Raw genomic sequence first — 18,692 nt, 5'->3', positions numbered from 1 at the left:
TTAAAATGCGGCACAAAGGAGGGAAAAATAACGTCACAAGGGACCCACCTGTAGACGGTCCCCTCCGCGGGGCTCCGGGATTTTCCCAAGATGCTGCTTTCCCAGCGGAAACTACTGGTTTTAACTTTTCCGCTCACTTTTCCATCACCCCCCAAAAGGGTTTAGTGCCCTGATTCCAGCTAAGCCCCCCAGCCCTGCTTTTGGGTTCATTCACTGGGATTTGGAGAGTCCCACTCCTTCTCCAACAGGAGAAATGCCCCCCCCAAAAAAATATCTCATTTACACCAAGCAAGGGGCAGGAGGCAACAAGGGCTTTATTGAACCATCATTCCTCGGAACCAGCCCGCAGCCCTTCGGGAGAGGGGAAACGGGGGTCCCCGGCCTGAGAGCGAGACCTTGGGGACCTGCCAAGGAAACGCTTGGCCTCACTCGCCCCGAAAATCAGTTAAAAAAACCTCCGTGTTTGCAGCTTCCTTGGCCCTGGCACACGCAAAAAAATCTCTGGGCCGGATGCTGCCCTTTCCAAACCCACCTCGACATTCCTTATTACCTCGGCGGCGGCTTCCCCTGACGCAAACGGCGGTTAATAAATAGCACCGCGCGCCGCGAAGCAGCCGGTGAATGATTGTCCCGGGAGCGGGGAACGAACCGGGGAGCATCCCTGGCCACGGCTCAGCGCCTCGCTGGGGTCACGGGTTTGCTTCACGCCCGGTGGGACAGTAACGGGGGAATCATCCGGAGGGGAAGCAGCGCCCGGCACGCTCGGCCGCCCGGCCTTCCGGCCGCGGTTAATATTGGAGAGGGTGGGAGGCCGGCGAGGAGTAAATATTAATTGCAGGTTATGGTGCAACCTCCGTTACCACACCGCTGTGTCATTTTGCCAGGGAAGGATTTAGGGATTTTCAATTCGGGGAGGGAAAAAAAAAAAAAAAAAAAAAAAAGCAAGCAACATCCCAGCGCTGCGGCAGCATCTCGGTAAAACCGATTTTTTTGCCGGCGAGGCACAGCGAGGAATCGCGCTCAGCTGGAGATTAAACACAGATATTTATTTTTGTGTTTTTCCTAGGGAAAAAAAATAAAAGCAAACTCCTTTCCAGAGCAAAATAGAAACTGCGGAGACGCGAGCTGGGGACTGAGCTGGGTGGATGCTACTGGAAAAGAAGTCTTCACTGGGAAGGAGCAATAAATAACCTGGCGCTGGACCATGATGTGAGAGGCAGGTCCAGGGAAGCCGTAGGGAAACAGCGAGAAGGGACAGGAAGGACGATGTCAGGAACTCTCCCAGTTCCCAACCCGAAGAGACACTGACCCCACGTACCTTGTCCCCCCTCATTTCCCACTGAGACAAACCACCCTGGAAAACAGTTTATTCCACAGCTGAATGTCAAAATTCAAACCAGACCCAGCCAGCCCAGCCCTTGGCGTTGCTCCCCATCGCCCCGCGCTCCTTGTCCATCCGGCCACGTTCACGGAGCAAAACCGGGAGAGAGGCGGCTCCAACCGGAGCATGAGAGCAACGGTGCCGTCCTGCCAGCTGGAGCGGAGGGCCCGGAACAGCCCCGCTCTCCACTCACGGCGCAGGACACGGACGTGGCCACCCTGGTCACAGACGCCCCGGAGCGAGCGCAGAGCGCGGCCAGGTCTCGGCACGGCGGCCTCGCCGAGGGGCTCCTGTCGGCCGGGTCGCAGGAGGAGACGACGGAGCGCAGAGCGCGGCTGTAGGCTGAGCGGGAAGAGGGACAGGGAGCAGCGTTCAGAGACGGGAGTTCTGCTTACGGCCCCAAACTGGGCTCGGCTTCAGCCTTTTGCCGTGCAGCAGGGAGAGCAGAACTGGTTTGTAAGGAAAATCGACATGCCTGTAGTTTTCCACATGCTCGTTTGCACGCTCCGGAGTACAAACCGGTGTGCCAGCCAGAGCAGGAGAGCCAAGATTTTTTTCTAAAGCCCCAATTTCTCTATTATTTTTGGTTTTTTTCCCCTAGAAGATGACTCCCAGTTGCTCAGGCAGGTATTTTTCCAAGCTGTACTCAAGATCTGAGCACTCTCCATCACCTTCCAGTACCTAAAGGGGGCCTACAGGAAAGCTGGAGAGGGGCTTTCTACAAGGGCGTGTAGTGACAGGACACGGGCAATGGATTTAAATGGAAAGAGGGGAGATTTCGATGGAGATAAGGAAGAAATTCTTCCCTCTGAGGGTGGGGAGGCACTGGCACAGGTTGCCCAGAGAAGCTGTGGCTGCCCCATCCCTGGCAGTGTTCAAGGCCAGGTTGGATGAGGCTTTGGGCAACCTGGTGTAGTGGAGGGTGTCCCTGCCCATGGCAGGGGGGTTGGAACTGGGTGATCTTTGAGGTCCCTTCCAACCCAAACCGTTCTATGATTCTAATTTCCACCACTTTCTTGCCTCCTACCAACAGAAAATTCCATCTTTAAGGCAAAGATGCTTCCTGCGCCCGTAAGGAGCCTGTTTTTCAGCATTTTCCTTACGGTTCTCCCCCCACCAACACACGGACGTGTTACAGAGAGGCTGGTGCTTTGCTGAGGATGCCCCTAACGCAGGGACAGAAGAGGAGGTTGGGTTAGAAACAGGCAGCAAAGCACCCGACTTGCCCTCTCTGGAATATATTTATAGGAGCACAGAGGTCCAGGACCACAGAAACATCTAGCCAGGTTTGATTTCTCCCTATACAATCAAGGATCCAGGTCTAGGTGCCTCCTCTCCAAAAGGAGGAGGCTCTTACCTCGGTGGTTTTTGTAGAAGACGCAGTTGTTGGCGCAGGTATCCGGGTGGGAGTCCCAGAAATCGGACCCGCAGGAGCACAGCGGGGGCAAATCGATGTTAAATAGTTTTATCTTCTCCCTCATCTGGGCTCTTAGAGCTTCGATGTACCTGCAGGGGATAAAAATCTTCACTTCTGCCAGGAACAGCCGGCTCTGCGCAAGGAGCAGGGAATCCGGCCGTACCTCACGTGCTCCTTATTCCGCTGCTGTTTTTCCTTAACCTTCTTTGCTCTCCTCTCCTCCAGTTTAAGCTGGGCCAGGGTTTCACAGGTTCCCTCTCCTGGGGAGGGTTCTTGCTGGCCAGCCGCTCCTGCATCCTCTGCTCTTCCGCCCGGCGCTGGTTCTCCTTCTTGCTCTTAATCCTGCAAGGATACACCTGCTCAGAGACGGAGCTTCTCCATTCCCGATTTTAAGATCAGGATGAGAGGATCTAGACATGCTGCTGCCTTCGCCCAAACCACCCACGGCAAGCAAGAGACTTTCTGAGCCTCCTCTCTTTCCCCCATATGGAAACACCAGCCTGCAAAACCTTCCTGCATCCTGACCTCCTGCTGCCTGCTGGTTTTCTCACCATCATGGACTTCTCCTTCCAGCTCCCCCCTGCAGCACGTTCACACGTGAAGGGCTCCTTCCCAAAAAAGCAGCTCTACTGTCCTTCCGAAACCAGAGCACTGCCTGGGCTCTTTAATATCCACCAGAAAGGACCAAGAGCCCAGCTTCCCCACTTTGGATTCCTTCCGATTACGGGGCAGCTTGGATCCTACCGTAAGCTGTCCTTGCAGCTTCCAGGACAGGGAGCATATCAGGGCTGCGGAAGAGTGCTGGGTACAGCAGAGAAGCTCAAAAAAAAGGCTTTTAAGAGGTATTTTTAACCAAATCTTCCTCTATTTCCTCAGTCCTGCACGCCTAATGGCACTCCAGGCCTTTCAGCGGGACGTGGGTCGTGCAAGTCACACGGAACGGGAAGCACGTTCCCTCGACAAGCGGCAATTCCGAAGCACAAACACTTTAAGCTGCAGCACCTGGTATTTCATCCCCGCTGACGAGCACCAAATGCAATAACACGTTACGGGCTGAGCACTGCCAGAAAGCATTAAAAATAATAATAATAATAATCAAGGCTGGGTAAAAGCCAGGGGGAGAAAGCGTAATCCAACAAGACATTTCAGATGTTACTCCATTGGGGGGGGTGGGTTCAAATCTTTACATCAAGAAGGAAAGTGCTGAAGCCAAAACTTCTCCAGTCAGGTTCTAAACTCCAAAATGTGGTGGTTTTTTTTTTTTTTTTTTAAATGAAGTGATAATAGAACCTTAACCACCCCACCATAAATCTTCTGCTATAGAAACGAAGGCCAAGGCCAACTTAAGGCTTTACACTTTGTAATTACAAAACCAGCTCTTTTCCGCATACGCTCCGAGCAGCCTGCAGCTCCAGCAGCACCCCTGCAACCAGGGATGGGGGGAAAAAAAAAAATATATATAATAAAAAGATACCACACTAACTAGGAAGTCCCTGGTGTCTCACCAGCACTTGTAGGGCAGGAAAAGGTCTCCAAAGCTCCCAAGTGCCAATTTACACATCAGGAATGCGGCTGGAGGAGCCGTTTCTTTACACTGGCAACTTCTCTCCTAAAGTGACCCGTGAAAATCCTGCCCTCGGGTGCCCGTCCCGCTCCCACAAAGCCTGCCCAGTGCTGAGCCAGTGTTAGAGATGTCAGAGCTACGTCATTTCATTATCGAGCGAGGCCAAGACAAAAAAAACCACACATAAATAAAAATAATCTGGAGTCTCTTTCCTATTTTGGTGTGAATTTGCAGAGCTTCTCCTTCACGAATGCCTTGAAAGGGAGAAGATGACTAAAACCACCAGAACAAGTACTTTTACACACTTGACTGTTACTACAGTTAGTTACTAAGTTACTACAAAACTTTTACACAATACGGAGTTTTCAACTCGGGAACAAATGCTGAGAAATATTTTTATTACACTATATACTTTTATAGCTGGGAGGGTGACGGGTCTCCTATTAAAACCTGTAAACTCATATTAAAGATGAGTTTAAGTACAACGCCGTGACCTCACCCCAAATCTAAACATGGACTGTAGCACGGGGGCTTGGGATCAGTTCCCAAAAGTCCCAGTTTGGCAAACTGCAACTCTCCCAGCCTGATGTTTCTGCTCCCAACTCCTATCTGAGCTGCACGGCGACTCAAAAAGATGGAGAAGTGCTGAGCGCCCCCGAAGGACTCAACATGGCCCAAGGGTCTCTCGTGGGGGCTGGCTGAGTGAGGCCAGCCCAGGGTTAACAGATTGGGCACGAAAACAAACCCAGGAGATACATCAGGCTTCGCAACTGGCATTCGTACCCAGGGGTCCTTTTGACATACTCCCCACTTTTTAAAAAGATGATAAAGTGGCTTTTTTTTAATCCATCCTCAAGCTGGACGGTCTTCTCAGAGCCTCTGCACTGGGGCCTGGCCACCACCAGGCGAGCACCCGAGACCTCCCAGCCTTAAGGAGGACCCTGGGCACGACGAAGGAGGCGATGCCAAGGGGCCGGAGCTCCTCCGCACGTACTCACTTGGTGATTCTCCTCTGCCTCTCCTGCTGCCTCTGCTGTTCCTTCACTTGCTCTCGCTCGATGCTCATGAAGAGGCGCCTGTACCTCAGGAACTCCTTCTGGCGCTGCAGGAAAGAAGAGGCACCTTTGAGAAGGGCGTCCGGGGGCAGGCTGGGATCGATGTCGAGCGATATCGGCACTCGGCTTGATTTCTGGAGGGATAGAAATCTCACTCCTTCCCCAGGGGTTCCTCAGACGTCTCCTAATGCACATTCCCCAGGACTGAGAAGCTGGAGAGACGGCATTTAGCTAGGAGAGGACCACCAAGACATCTTGGAGCATCAGAGCGCTTTGTACCAGCATCCCACGACTGAACCTTCCTATGTATGGAAGCTCTGCCACCTGAAAAATTCCTAAACTCTCCCTTTCCTGGAGGTAAAAGAGCTGGTTCCCACTTCAACAACCCACTTCTGAGTGCTACGAGCTACAGTCCAAGAATTTTGATCCGCCTGGGGACTGGCGGGCCTCTGCGGTTCACTGGAAGCCCTTATCTCCAAAATAATGGATGTACAACACCGAGCTGGACCCAGTACGTGCAGGAGAACCACAGAGGTGGCAAAGTCATTGCAGAGACAAATCCAAGAATCCTGCAAGGAACAACTCCGTAGGGTACTGAGCACACAAAGAGGTTTAATGTCTGGGCTTCGGCTCAATTCCATGGATGCGGCGAGGGTAGGGAAACCTCCCGGCTAAAGCTCACACCAAAAGTCCTCCCACCTACACAGGAGGCACGCCAGCTAGTTTGAGCTCCGTGACACCACAAAGTTTAAGGAGTGGATTTTTCCTCATCAACACAAAGAGTTTTGGGCTGTTTGTCCATCTTGCCCAGCGGAGAGCCCCGTGCAGCTGGAGATAAAGGAGCAGGAGAGATGGCCAGGCTGAAAGTGGAGAAAGCCAGATGGAAAAAACCCACAGAGCGGCACAGAGCGCCGCAAACCCAGTTATCTCAGGGTGGATCAGAGCCAAGGAGATAAAAAGCAAAGGGACAGAGGGAAGCACTGGGGGAAGGAGCAGCCTGACAAGCCCCAGCTGCTGTCATGCCGTCGAGAAACCCCAACCGGATTTCGGATCAGCTTAGGGTCACGATGGACCTTAAAAAAAAAAAAACAAAACGAACTTGTTAGGTTTGCCCAAGACCTGAGACACCATCATGCTGGCAAAATTTGCTCTCCAGGCTTCTTATCTGAGCTGGCAGCATCCCCGACACTCAACACCTTTCCATCCTGAAACGGAGATGCAACAAGGCGGACTTGGCTCCAGCGGACAAACCTGCTTCTTGGTTTCCTCTTGGTCTACACCAGCCCAGAGCACGAGGGGAGCTTGGTGATCGGTGTGCAGCTTCTGGGGAGGTTCAGGTGAGCTCGAGTCCTTCAGCGATCCATCACAGAACTGGAAGATAACGTAAGAGAGCAGCACAGAATCACGGAACGGTTAGGGTTGGAAGGGACCTCAAAGATGATCCAGTTCCAACCCCTGCCATGGGCAGGGACACCTTCCACTACACCAGGTTGCCCAAAGCCTCATCCAACCTGGCCTTGAACACTTCCAGGGATGGGGCAGCCACAACTTCTCTGGGCAACCTGTGCCAGTGCCTCACCACCCTCAGAGATAGAAGTTCTTCCTTATCTCTCATCGAAATCTCCCCTCTCTCAGTTTAAATCCATTGCCCGTGTCCTGTCACTACACCCTTGTCCAAAGCCCCTCTCCAGCTTTCCTGTAGCCCCTTTAGGTACTGGAAGGTGCTGGAAGGTCTCCGTGGAGCCTTCTCTTCTCCAGGCTGTACAGCCCCAACTCTCTCAGCCTGTCTCCAGAGCAGAGGTGCTCCAGCCCTCACATCATCTTTGTGGCCTCCTCTGGACCCGCTCCAACAGCTCCATGTCCTTCTGATGTTGGGGCCCCAGAGCTGAACGCAGCTTGTTGCTGGCCTCCACCTGGACAAGGAGTCATTGTCTGCAAGTCTTTGAGTGCGACCATCCAACCATCAGCATCTTCACGGTCAGGATTCTCATCTTCCCTCAGCAAAATACTCCTCTACGTATGATCCCTGCAGTCCTCAACAGGTAACCCACCTATGAGCGCTGCTTTTTTTTCGGGTATAGGCTGGTTCTAGACAGGAGAGACACGTGCAACGTCTCCAGGCAGAAGCCTGAGCACCAAAGCTTTGCCAAAACACTGGAGAAGGTTTCTGGTTTAGTTGAAATACAGATTCACACCTCACCTACCCAAATTTTCCTTCTGAACTTCGTGAAGCGCAAGAAAAATAACAATAACACAGACAAAACCAACAAAAGCATCCAGGGAATTCAGCAGCCAACGTCTCCTAAAACCTCAGCCTAAACCTCCGCCTTCTTCCCTCCCCTCAATATTTGTCAAGCCAGTATTTCTGCTCCTGCCTGGACGAAATACCCGGCTAAGGTTGGGCACAGGCTGCCTTGGCCGTAAAGTATTTGCTAACTACTCCAGGTAAACGGGGGCAAAACATTTCCACATCTCGGGTGCTTCAGGAAAGTCTGCCTGAAAGCAAAAGAGGAATTGAGAAATACATTGAGCAGACAGATTCCCGCTGCCTCCAAGGGAGGTGCTTCCCCGGCCTCCGGGCAAAGCTTTTTTCTCTTTTTTCTTTTTCTTTTCTAGGAGGTTTCTGGCTGGTTTGATGCACCACCCGCAGCAGCTCTTCCACCTCGCAGGGCAGCTGGAGCAGCGGCAGCTGCAGGTCCTGCCGCGGTTCGGAGTTGGGTTAAGCGTACGAGGCAATCGCACACTCAGCTTCAGATTTCCGCTGAGCGCCGGCCAACTGGCATCACGAGGCAGGCACAAATAAAACTCCTTTTGAAGCCACAGCTGTAAGATGAAAGCAGTGAAACAGAAGCCACCAATCTCACTTAGTTTTGACGCTGCTCTCCAGCCCGTTTTGACGACAGTAGGCTTAAGAGTTAACCGGGCCTGAGGGAGCAAGTGCTTACAACAGCAGCTCAGCGTCTCTGCCGAAATAACCCCAAATCTCAACGATTCAAACCTCTTAAGACCAACTGGCCCAGCCCCATATGAGTCTTACTTTTTCAAATTCGATTTTGATGTAGAAGTCGTCGTCTTGCTCGACCTGACGCAGGGCCATCCCCTGGTCGTGCAGTTCAGCTGGAAGATCGTGATGTCCCGCTAGAAGCAGTTCCTCACCCTCATCTTCTGCAGGCACTGTGGTTGTCTCACAAGACTCTGGTTTCTGGGGGAGAAGGGAGGAGACAGAAGGAAATATGGAATTCAAATGAGGCTGCTTTGGTGCTGAGGGCAAATCCAACAGCCTCGGGCAGGGGTAAGAAGTAGCTTTAACCCGAGGGCGCTTGTTCTGCAGAGCCAGTTGAGATCTGGCGAGCAGCAGCACGATGTGTTGGAGCATCGCCGCAGGGCACGAGAGCCAGAAAATCTGAATTTGGCAGGGTAACTCGTGACTATGTTCTCACCAACTGCAGAAGCAGAGGGACAGACGTGTTTGGGGCGAAGGACAGACAAGGAGAAGACCTCTGCAGGTGCTGTTTCGCAGCTGCGAGGAGCAGGGGGAGGGGGTGGCGAGATCTCTGGAGTGACACTGAGTACGGAGCGTACTCCTTCAGATGGTAAGTGGGCAGGCTCCCCAGTGGCAATTAACAATATTTTGAGAGGCAGCAGATTGTTTCCTAAAAACTACAAAATCCAAATGCCAGAAGCAAGCTTGGAGCCAGGATTTCTTTTCCTTTTTTTTTTTTTTTTTTTTTTCCCTGCCTTGCTGTCCCCTTCAGGGCTGCTAACGGAGGGAGAGGATGGATCGACCGACGGGAGGAGAGGTCACACCAGGGATCCCTCGAGTCAGCTCTGCTGCAAAACAGGAAGGATGGAGGATAGCCCGGGAGAGTTTGAATGTGAAATTATTTGATAGGCATAGGAATTACTCTATCAACCCCGTTAGGACAGAAACACGACACAGAAGAGCTGTTCGGTGAGGACAAGGGCACAGAGAGGGATGGTTACTGCTTTGTGAGGCTGCTCTGAAGCCCTGAAGGTAGAAGGAAATGAAACTGGGGGGGAAAAACCCACCAGTTTTGGGGAACGATCAGTTGGGGAAAAGACTTTGGGTGCTGTCACGCTGAGGACCTACAGCACTCTCCCGAACCCTGGAGGCAAGGGGCCGAAGACTTGGGGAACAGGATCGTCTGAAACACCGGACAGGTCATTTCCACATGATTGCCATCTAGGTATCTGCTTGGGAAAGCAGGGAAGAAACTCTTTGGATGTTTTTGACCCGAAAAGAAATCACTGGGATAGAGGAAGAGCAATGATTTTGGGAACATGCATTATCAATCGCAGGGGATGCAACTCTTTAGAGGGAAGAAAGAAAAAATAATAAGAAAAAAACGCAGAAAACGGGACGAAGGAGAAGCAACAGTTCCTTTAAAGTGAGCAAATAAAAACTAGCTGGCTAGAGCAGGAAGATGAGCAGCACAGTGCGAGACAACCCTGGCTAAGCCCCAAGTTCTCTTGCACCCACAATCCGTGCGAGCACGGAGGAAGCGGAGCACGGGTCAGATTACCGACCGGAATCACGCAGGAGACGATACAAGCCCATGGGGACCAAAAAAAAAAACCAACCAAACAAGTGCCAGAAGGCCAAAGCTCCAAGTAAAACAAGAGAGATCAAGGTAAACAAGTCAGGCTTTAGTGAGAAAGACTAAAGGACTCGAGAAGGACAGCTGCCAGAGGCCACCAAGAAAAACAGCGGTTGTGCTTCTGGGCATTGGTGTGCAGCCAAAGGCTCGCTCTGAGCTCACAGCAGCAAAAAAAAAAAAAAAAAAATCTTGGATTATTATTGCGAAGAAGTAGTCAGATTATTCCTAGAAACTGAGGTTTTTAAAGCAGGCATGACCTGCCTTGGTTTCCTGCCGGGAGCTGTAGACAAGCTGTTAATTGCTCCCCACCCCGCCAAGATCTGAGGAGGTCCAGATTATCAGATAAAGGCTGGATGATGAGTGGGGATCTTGAAATACAGGAGAGGAAAGGGAATACTAAAGAGCAGATTTTTAGCCTCAAGAGTTTAACTGCCTGACTTTGGGGAAAAAACAAGAGGAAATCGCCTTGCAAACTGCCTGGAAGCTGCTAGAAACAAGATAAGCAGCAACTAGCACAAATTTGCCCAGAGCAAGTCATGTCTAGCTGGTTTGAATTTCTCCTGCCACAGAAGAAAGAGGCCTCGGGCAAAGCGCAGCAGAAGACAGCTCGGTTTTAGCCTGGCTTTTGCCATGGCATAATTCAACACCTGGGCAAAGAAGTGTCTGTTGGATGAAACTATCACATGGGAGGTGCAATAGTGATTAAAACACTACCCAGACTCAGTCAAACACAAAATAGAGGAAGAACTAGGTGGCTCCGCTTGATAATTTCGTTATCGGCCTGGCTGATAGAAGAAAGAAGCATCTTGATGACATTTACTGACCCCACCAAGCCACTTGAAGTTGCAGAAGTGTTTGAGGACAGGCTAAAAAAACCGCCGGGGTTCAAACCAAAGAAACCAGCTGGAACAGCCAGCACGGGGAAAGCCAAGGAGGACAAAAGCAAAGGGCAAGGCAGCGCACTACGGCAGCAATTACCAGGGCGGTTACATCCACGGCAGCCTTTAGCATCTGGAAGAGAAGGGAACGAGCTGCTGCCCTGCCCAGCTGTGAACATGGCATCACACAGGGAGAAAGATCCAGATTCATAGTAGAGCTTCCCCCCACCCCCACCCCTCCTAGAGCTTTTTTCTTACACTCCCCCCCCCCCCCCCCACTATCCTGGAGTAATAAAACAGAGTAATGCACTAAATCAATATATTCCTCCCAGAATAAAGTGCCTGGGGAAGCTGTTAAATCCTCCTAGCTGAACTGTAGCTGCAGTAAAGGTTCAGGTGGGCGGACGGCTCCCCCAGTCCCTACCAGTCCTGGCCACAGGACTCCCACGCAGGCGATTATTTCTGTGACCCGGCCTCGCTATGGGCAGCGGCTGCGTTGTTCACGGGAGGCTTTAGTGCTGCTAATAGCCGAGTCATGAATCACTCCACCTCGTCTGAAGGCACCAGGACTTCAGCAGAAGGTACATTTCGGGTCAGAAACAGATAACGAGGTTTCCAGCCCATAATTATGCTGTTTCTGTAACTCTTGTTCGCTAAGCTGACTTCCTCGAGCAGAAATCCAAGAGAACACAGAGAAGGAAGAGCCAGACCAGCCCTTATATAAAAGGTATTTTATAGCTAACAGCCAGCCAAGATCTACTTCACCTTGATGCACCCGAGAGAGATGGGAATGAAGAATTGCAAGACGGGCAGGAAACTGCTTCCGGAGGAGGCAGTAGGACAAAATACCAGGTTGGGTTGCTGCTGGCATCCTCCAGGATGGACAAAGTACGTCAGTTTGAGAAGGTCTTGGCACCAAAAGCTGGGTAATAGCTGTGACGTAGCTGCTCTTGAGAACTGGAGTGACAAAAGCAGGGGTGACGTTCAACGGAACAAAGGTGAGGAACTCGGGACCCAACCTCTCCTCACGTGGCTCCTACGCACTGCTTGAGGAAAGGAGGTGCATGCCAACAATTCTCTACCAGAAGCCAGCTCTGGGTGAGGAAGACTCTCCAGAACTTTGCCACCCACGCAAAACGAGGAATTGATGCAAGGGAAAGAGTCGCTGAGGTTGTTGAGGAAATAAAGGCACCTAAGGGGAGGGCTGATCATCACGTTCCTCCCGGATACCCAGATTGCAATCTCAGCCTTTTAAAAAAATTTTTGAATTCTTGTTTCCCAGTTCACCCCTTGTTAGTCTCTGCAAACAGAGAGGTTTTCCCACACTTTATCCTGCTGCCCTCTCTGAAAGGCAGCAAGAAGAGAGGGACAGAGCCCTCGGGCCACCGAAATCCACGGGCTAATCGCCAGGCAGGCGGTGTGAAGCCCACTTCTGCTGGAGCAACTCACCCAACTGCACTCTAGATTCGGTGATGAGAGCCAAAGCTTCCCACAGCTTGCCAGGTAACCCCTCTGACCTCCCCCCAGGCACCCCTCGCTCACCTCTCGCCTCCAGACGCCGCCGGGGAGTTCCAGGGGGCCCGCTCCTTGGCATCGGGTTCTGCAGGACGCCAGCCTGCGCCGAACTTGCTTGAGGGTTTTGCTAAGCTGCCGTTACGAGGGGAAGGCAAAGACAAGACAAAGAAGCCGTCAGGAGCCGCCTTCGCGCCGGCTACGCCAAGGACTGCACGGAAGAGCTCTCCGGATGCGCCCTGCTCCAACCACAGTGCTCGATCCAGGGAGCACAACTCGCTTCGCAAACTGGTACGAGGCAACCTGCAACCCAAGGTGTCTTTCAGAGAGGCCCCACTGCACTGAAATCCCGATTTGGGGATTTCCTGATCCCAAAACGCTTTGCTGAGATGCCAGAAATCCCAGATCCCCCATTGTCCTGCCTGGTGTCAAGGGAAGGGATACTTCAGCCGGAATAACTCCGGCTCCTACACCGTCACAGGTGCTTTATAAAACGCCGCACGCAGCGCAAGCATCACTATTTTGAGGAAAAAGCTTAAAACAGTCCCTAAGGTGGGTTTTCCAACATGTTGCCATCCCAAATTCCTGTTCTGCAGCAAACAAGCTGCAATGAGGTGGCACCACTAGTGCCACCTCTCCGACACGACACGGCCGCACAGCATGCGAGGAAAATTCCCTGGATCTACAAGCAGCGGGGCAAGTCCCACACAGCATCCCCCGAAGACATCCACTATCCGTTCGAGGCTCCCGAGAAATGCTACGCAGGAGCACGACAATATTAGGAAACCAACGTGGGAAACCGTTTCATTCAGATTAAAAAAAAAAAACACTTTTTTTTGCGTTTGAAAAAGTAAAAAAGGAGCGTTGCCCGTCCTCCATTTCAAACCTATGAGCAACCAGCACGATGAACGGGGATGAAAAACGCAGGAAGGGAACAGCTGACCTCGGCGGCTTGCTGCTGGAACGGCTCGCTCCGCATCCCGCGCCGCTGCGCCGCGACGGAGACGACGGGCGCGGGGTGGCTCCGGAACAGGCACGTGTTCTTCCTGGGGGCGAAGCGCAGCGCCGAATCCGCGTACCGCGCGGCGACGCAGCTCTCTCTCTCTGCCTGCCGGGACACGGATCCAGAGTTAAAAGCCCCGTGGAAATCTCAACCCACCATAGCGGGAGCTGCTGGCTGGATTGGGTGGTGGTTTTTGGGCATGGACATTTTTGCTCTCCATGCCGAGAGGGGCACCAAGAACCATCGGGCTGTTGGAGGCCGACAATGCATCTGTGGGCTTTCAGTGTGGAGTCCCGTGAGGACATCCCTGCTCAGCATGCCTCCCGAGCCCTGGAAACAGCCCAAACCCCCCACGGGTGGCCAAAAGCGCTGACATTTCGGCACGTTCCCTCCTTGCTCCGCCCAGTCAGTTCTGGCAAGTCTCCCTGGCCAGTTGTTCCAAGCAGAAAGGATGAAATATATTCACGGGATAATCTCTAACGGGCCCACGGGGAAACGGGGAATGCGGGAGACAGCTGGAGGAAGCGCTGCTTGCAAACTATCTGACTGCCCCAGAAAAGGGATGGCAGGAATAAGCTGCTTTGCTTCACATGCAACCAGGAGACCTCCACATCAACTGCAGCTCCAGCCTGGCTATTTTTGAACTCCAGGCAATTCCGCACGGGGCACCAGGACCTCTGTTCTGCTGCTGGCAAGAGAGCCAGCGACCTTTCGGGGGACACAAGGGTTGAAAGCACCTCCAGCATCAGGTGTCCTCTCCAGCGAGGTCAGCGTGACGTTTTCTTTTTTTTCCCTTGTGACCACGACTTTCCTCGCTTTTCACTTATTAACACTCGACACGAGGTCCAGTAGGTTGTTTTTTTAATTTTTTTCCCTGATTTATGCTGGTTTCAGAGGAGTTCTCCCAATGCCACTGCAGGGACAGACGTGCTTACCGCTTCGTAGGACTTCTCCCGCTGCTGCTTCCTTCTCATCCTGACCTGCTGTTTCACCCGCTGCTCACCTCTCCTGGAAGCGTCTCAGGCTGGCTGCCTTCTCCCGCTGCTGCTCCCTCAGCTCCTCCTCCACCCTGAACCGCTGACGCCTGCAAGAGCAGATTTTCCGCTGAGTTTTGCTACGTCGCGAATATTCCAGCCTCTCCTTCCCAGACCTGCATCTCGGAGCCGGGCAAGCACCACCCGGAGCAAACTTAATATGGTTCCTTTCAAAACCCGTGTGATAACAGCTTGGATAACGTCTATGGAATTACTACGAGCTTGGATTGAACCTCGCACGCCTCCTCCTTGAACTCTGCAACGCACAAGGAAAGAAAATAGAAGGCAATCCCCCCTCAAACATTCCAAGCCTTGATCCGAAAGGAACGAGCCAGCCTCTCATCCCATTAACGCTCGGCAAGAGCGAGGCTGGAAGCGTATCAGGGAAGCAGTTGCAGAGCACGGCGCAGGCAGGGCTCCGGCTCCGGCACCGGTTTTACCATTGGAAGTAAAAGATTAAAATCAATCACCTAAAAAAAAAGAAATAAAAAAACCAGTTTTGTTTTAGGGTGCCAGCTCAAAGTCGTGCCCAGCGATCCCGGTCGATGTCACACCGGTTTAAGAAAATCCATTTCGCTGCCCCGGCGGAAAAGAAAAAAAGAAATCAGGAAGGGACAAGCCTGAAAATCCGCTTAGGAAACGCCGTGTCGGATGCAGGAACGTCACCGCAGCAAGGCCAAGTCAGCACAGCCAACTTTTTAAATCTTCCCACTACCTTGGGCATCCCAAAACACAAGGACAGGGAGAAATCCACGCTGTTAACGACGAAACCCGCCAGAGCTGAAGCACTAAGTCAATATATTTTCCACTCGATCCATTGGCGAGTAAAAAATATCAAGTATATTATGGAATACTTATGGAAGTACATTAAATAAGCTCGGCTAACTCTGTGCACGTTTCATCCACACCCTGAAACTCCTGTGCCAGAGGACTGGGAGCACCCAGGCCCCCCCGAAACAGTCGGGAAGAGCTGGGCTCCCCAGAAGTTCCCCAGAGTGCTGAGAGGGAAGTTCTGCGGAATACGGAGATTGATTCATTTCCATATATTATCTCAAGCTTTCAGGATTTAAATTACAATATGGAACTAAATCATCTAGAAGGGCAGGAGCTGCTGTAACGTTTAGACATTAATTACAGGGGCCTGAACTCATCATCCTCCACTTACATGCACTTTTTAGTCTATCTTCTAATAACCCTCCGAGCAGAAATCACGGAGAGAAAGCATCCATAAAGAATTTTCCCAAGTGTTTCTAACGGGATGCAGCGGAGATCGGCTCCAGACCCTGAACATTCAAACTTATTTATTCTATTTTGTTTAAAATCAGCAACACAGAATAAATTCTTGGCTCGCCAACATCCTTCATGGATGAAGGGGAAGGGGGAATTGCGGCGCCGATCAGGGGGCGGGACCAGTCGGCCGGGTACGACCCGGCACCTCAAATGCAGAGGTACGGTGCGGGGCTCAGCCCCCAGCACTGACAAAACAAGGAGCAGGTGGGAATACTGGGAAAAAAACCCTCATGGCGGGCCATGAGCTGGTAAGTTTGATGTTACGATGGAAACAGCTTGTAATCCCGCGGTGAAACCCCGCGGACCAGCTCAAATGAAAAGCTCAGGATAAATAATTAAGCAATCGATGCTGATTGCTTAATTATTAGGGCACGGGCTGGTTCCCCCCCTTGGCTAGTGTTTAAAGTGATGTGTTTCTCCTAAAAAAACAAAAAAACGTGGATCATTCGAGGGGAATCAACTCAGGGCTTGTGTCAACGGGGCGCCAGGCTATGCGGGCACCGCCGTGGCTTTTGATCCTGCCAAAAAAATCAGGAAAATAAATTATTATTCTTCAGAGCAGCACTCCCAGCGCCTTCAACGGAGACGAAGCTCGGTTTTCGCCTCCCATCACCCCCGTGGAGGTTTACTGGGACGAACTGGGGGGATGCTGGGCACCAAGACCACAAGCCCGGAGGGGCCGGACCCCGCGGCAGCACTCACGAAGGCCAGGCTCTCCTGCGGCCCCCCCGGGCCGCTCTCCACCCAGATGCCCACGGGGGCCACGCTCCGGTTCCTCTCGGCCAGCGCCCGCCAGCTCTGACGCGGGGGTCTCGCCCGACGCCCCCCCGGCGGCTCCCCGGCCCCCCAGGGCCCGCTCCTTCGAGGGTGGCAGCATCCTGGCACGGCGGCGGGTCCGGCCCTGGGGAGGGGGCACAGGAAGTGAGCGGGGCCCCCCCAGCACCCTGACCTGCACCCACAGCCCCCCCATGCCCCCCCCCCCACCTCTCCATCCCCACAAGCCCCGGGCACCCCATGGCAGCCCTGCAGCCCCCCTGACACCCTCCCCACCCCCTGGGCACCTCCGACATCCCCTGGGCACCTCCCGCCCCTCAACCTCCCCCCACTGCACCCCATCTCTCCCATGCACCAGCCCCACTGCCCCCCTCCCCGAGCACCCCAGTGCACCCCCATTTCTACCAGCCCCCTACAGCCCACTGTGTCCCTGCACCCCCCGGGCGCCCTCCCCTCGCCCACCAGGCACCCCCATACCCCCCCTCCTTACCCCCTAAACCCCCCCTTAATCTCCCCACCCCTTGGGCATCCCATAGTACCCCCTGCACCCTCACCTCCCAATAACCCTCCCTCCCCCCCTCACTCCTGGGCACCCCCACCCCCCCCACCCCTCCGCTCCCCCCTGGGCACCCTCAACCCCTGCCCGCCCCCCACCCTCCCTCCCCCCGGGCACCCCCGACCCCAGAACCGCCCCCCCCCCCATCAGGTACCCCCAACCCTGCACACCACCCCCCCCCCCCCTCCCCCCCGAGCACCCCAACCCCTGCACCCTCCCCTCCCTCACCCCGTCAGGCACCAACTCCCCCCCCCCGGGGCACACCGACCCCCAAACGCCCCCACCCCACCCCCGGCCTCACCAACCGCCACTTCCGCCTCAACCGACGCTTTGAATCCCGGCGCCACTTCCGCCCGCCCATCCCCGCCTGGCCCCGCCCACTGCCCCGCTGGCCCCGCCCACGGGACCGCCCTGACCCGCCCCCGCCCCAGGCCCCGCCCACTGCCCCAGCCCTCTGGCGCGCCCCGGCCCCGCCCCCGGCTCGCGTCAGCCCGCCTGGCCCCGCCCCCAGCCCCTCCCTGCCCGCCCCCGCGCGTGGTCCTGGGGCCGACGGTTCGCGTCACCGCCGCGGGCAGATAAGGGAGCGGGGGGGAGGGATGGACGGTCGAAACACCCCCCATGAGCGTCCCCTGAAACATCCCCCAGCATCCCCCTGAACTCCCCCCCCAATTATCCCTACAGTGTCCCTCATGCATCCCTGAACCCCCCCAAATATCTTCTTATAACACCTCCCCCCAGCCCCCCCCAAAATCCCCCCATAGCATCTCCCCATCGATCACCCCCAAAGTATCCCCCCCACCCCGCATAGTACCACCCTTAACGCCCCCACAAAGTCTCTCAAAGCGTCTCCCTACAGAATACCCCCGCAAATCCTTCCTTATAACCTCTCCCTACAGTGTCCTCCCAAAAAGCCCCCCCAACACACCCCCGTAGCGTCCCCCCCATAACACCCCCCATAAAAGGTCACCCCAAACCATCTCCATCCCGCTGGGGCAGGATACTCGGAGGCCTCGACCTCTTTTCGGGGCTGGGGAGCCCTTTCAGGGCGGGGGGGTGTAGGGGGGTGGGGGTGGTGGCTCACTGGAGTGATGAGTTTGGCAGGTCTCGGAATGGGGTGGGAAGCGGCTCCGGGCATCCTGCCCCGCATCCCCGCTGCCCTATTCAGCGGTGCCAGGGGAACCGGCGCTAATTGGCATCGGAGCTGGAACGAAGCCTGGATACAGCCTCGGCTTCCTTTTAAAACCTGGGAAGAGAAGGAAAAAAATATGGGGGGATGTGAACAACATTAAGGGGGGTTTTAAGCTTTGCAAAATGCCCCCCCCTCCCCCCCCCCCCCCCCAAAAAAAATTCCAATTTAATGAGGTGCTCAGAGCCCTAAATCCCACTGAATGGCCAACGTCGACCAGGTTCGATGCGACAGGGTGATACCCCCGACTCGGAGCATCAGTCCAGGATGGGGAAAAAATATGGAAAAGAAAGAAAGGGAAAAACAAAAAATTACAAATGGGAGCGTTTTTCCCCCAAATAAACGGCATGTTGAGGCCGCCGGGGAGGCGAAAGCTGCTGGACACAGGGCTCTATTGAGAGAGGCAAGAACAACACACAAAAA

The 18,692-nt window shown here is 53.9% G+C and overlaps 1 protein-coding gene across 1 annotated transcript; it reads right to left on the bottom strand.

Annotated features, from left to right (window-relative positions):
* Positions 1-279: 279 nt before the first annotated feature.
* LOC147526880 (uncharacterized) lies at positions 280-17,444 on the bottom strand. Its single transcript, XM_086626797.1, is given in 14 exon segments — positions 280-351; positions 1,575-1,723; positions 2,739-2,887; positions 2,962-3,085; positions 3,088-3,140; positions 5,361-5,464; positions 6,669-6,788; positions 8,455-8,619; positions 12,457-12,561; positions 13,370-13,534; positions 14,365-14,431; positions 14,433-14,513; positions 16,439-16,654; positions 17,389-17,444. Coding segments are annotated over 14 exon segments (1,626 nt in total).
* Positions 17,445-18,692: the final 1,248 nt, after the last annotated feature.

Source organism: Tauraco erythrolophus, chromosome 26 (genome assembly GCF_009769465.1).
Source record: "Tauraco erythrolophus isolate bTauEry1 chromosome 26, bTauEry1.pri, whole genome shotgun sequence".
NCBI lineage: Eukaryota > Metazoa > Chordata > Aves > Musophagiformes > Musophagidae > Tauraco > Tauraco erythrolophus.
The sequence above is the reverse complement of the archived record's forward strand: the minus strand, read 5'-3'. Positions and strand labels throughout refer to the sequence as shown.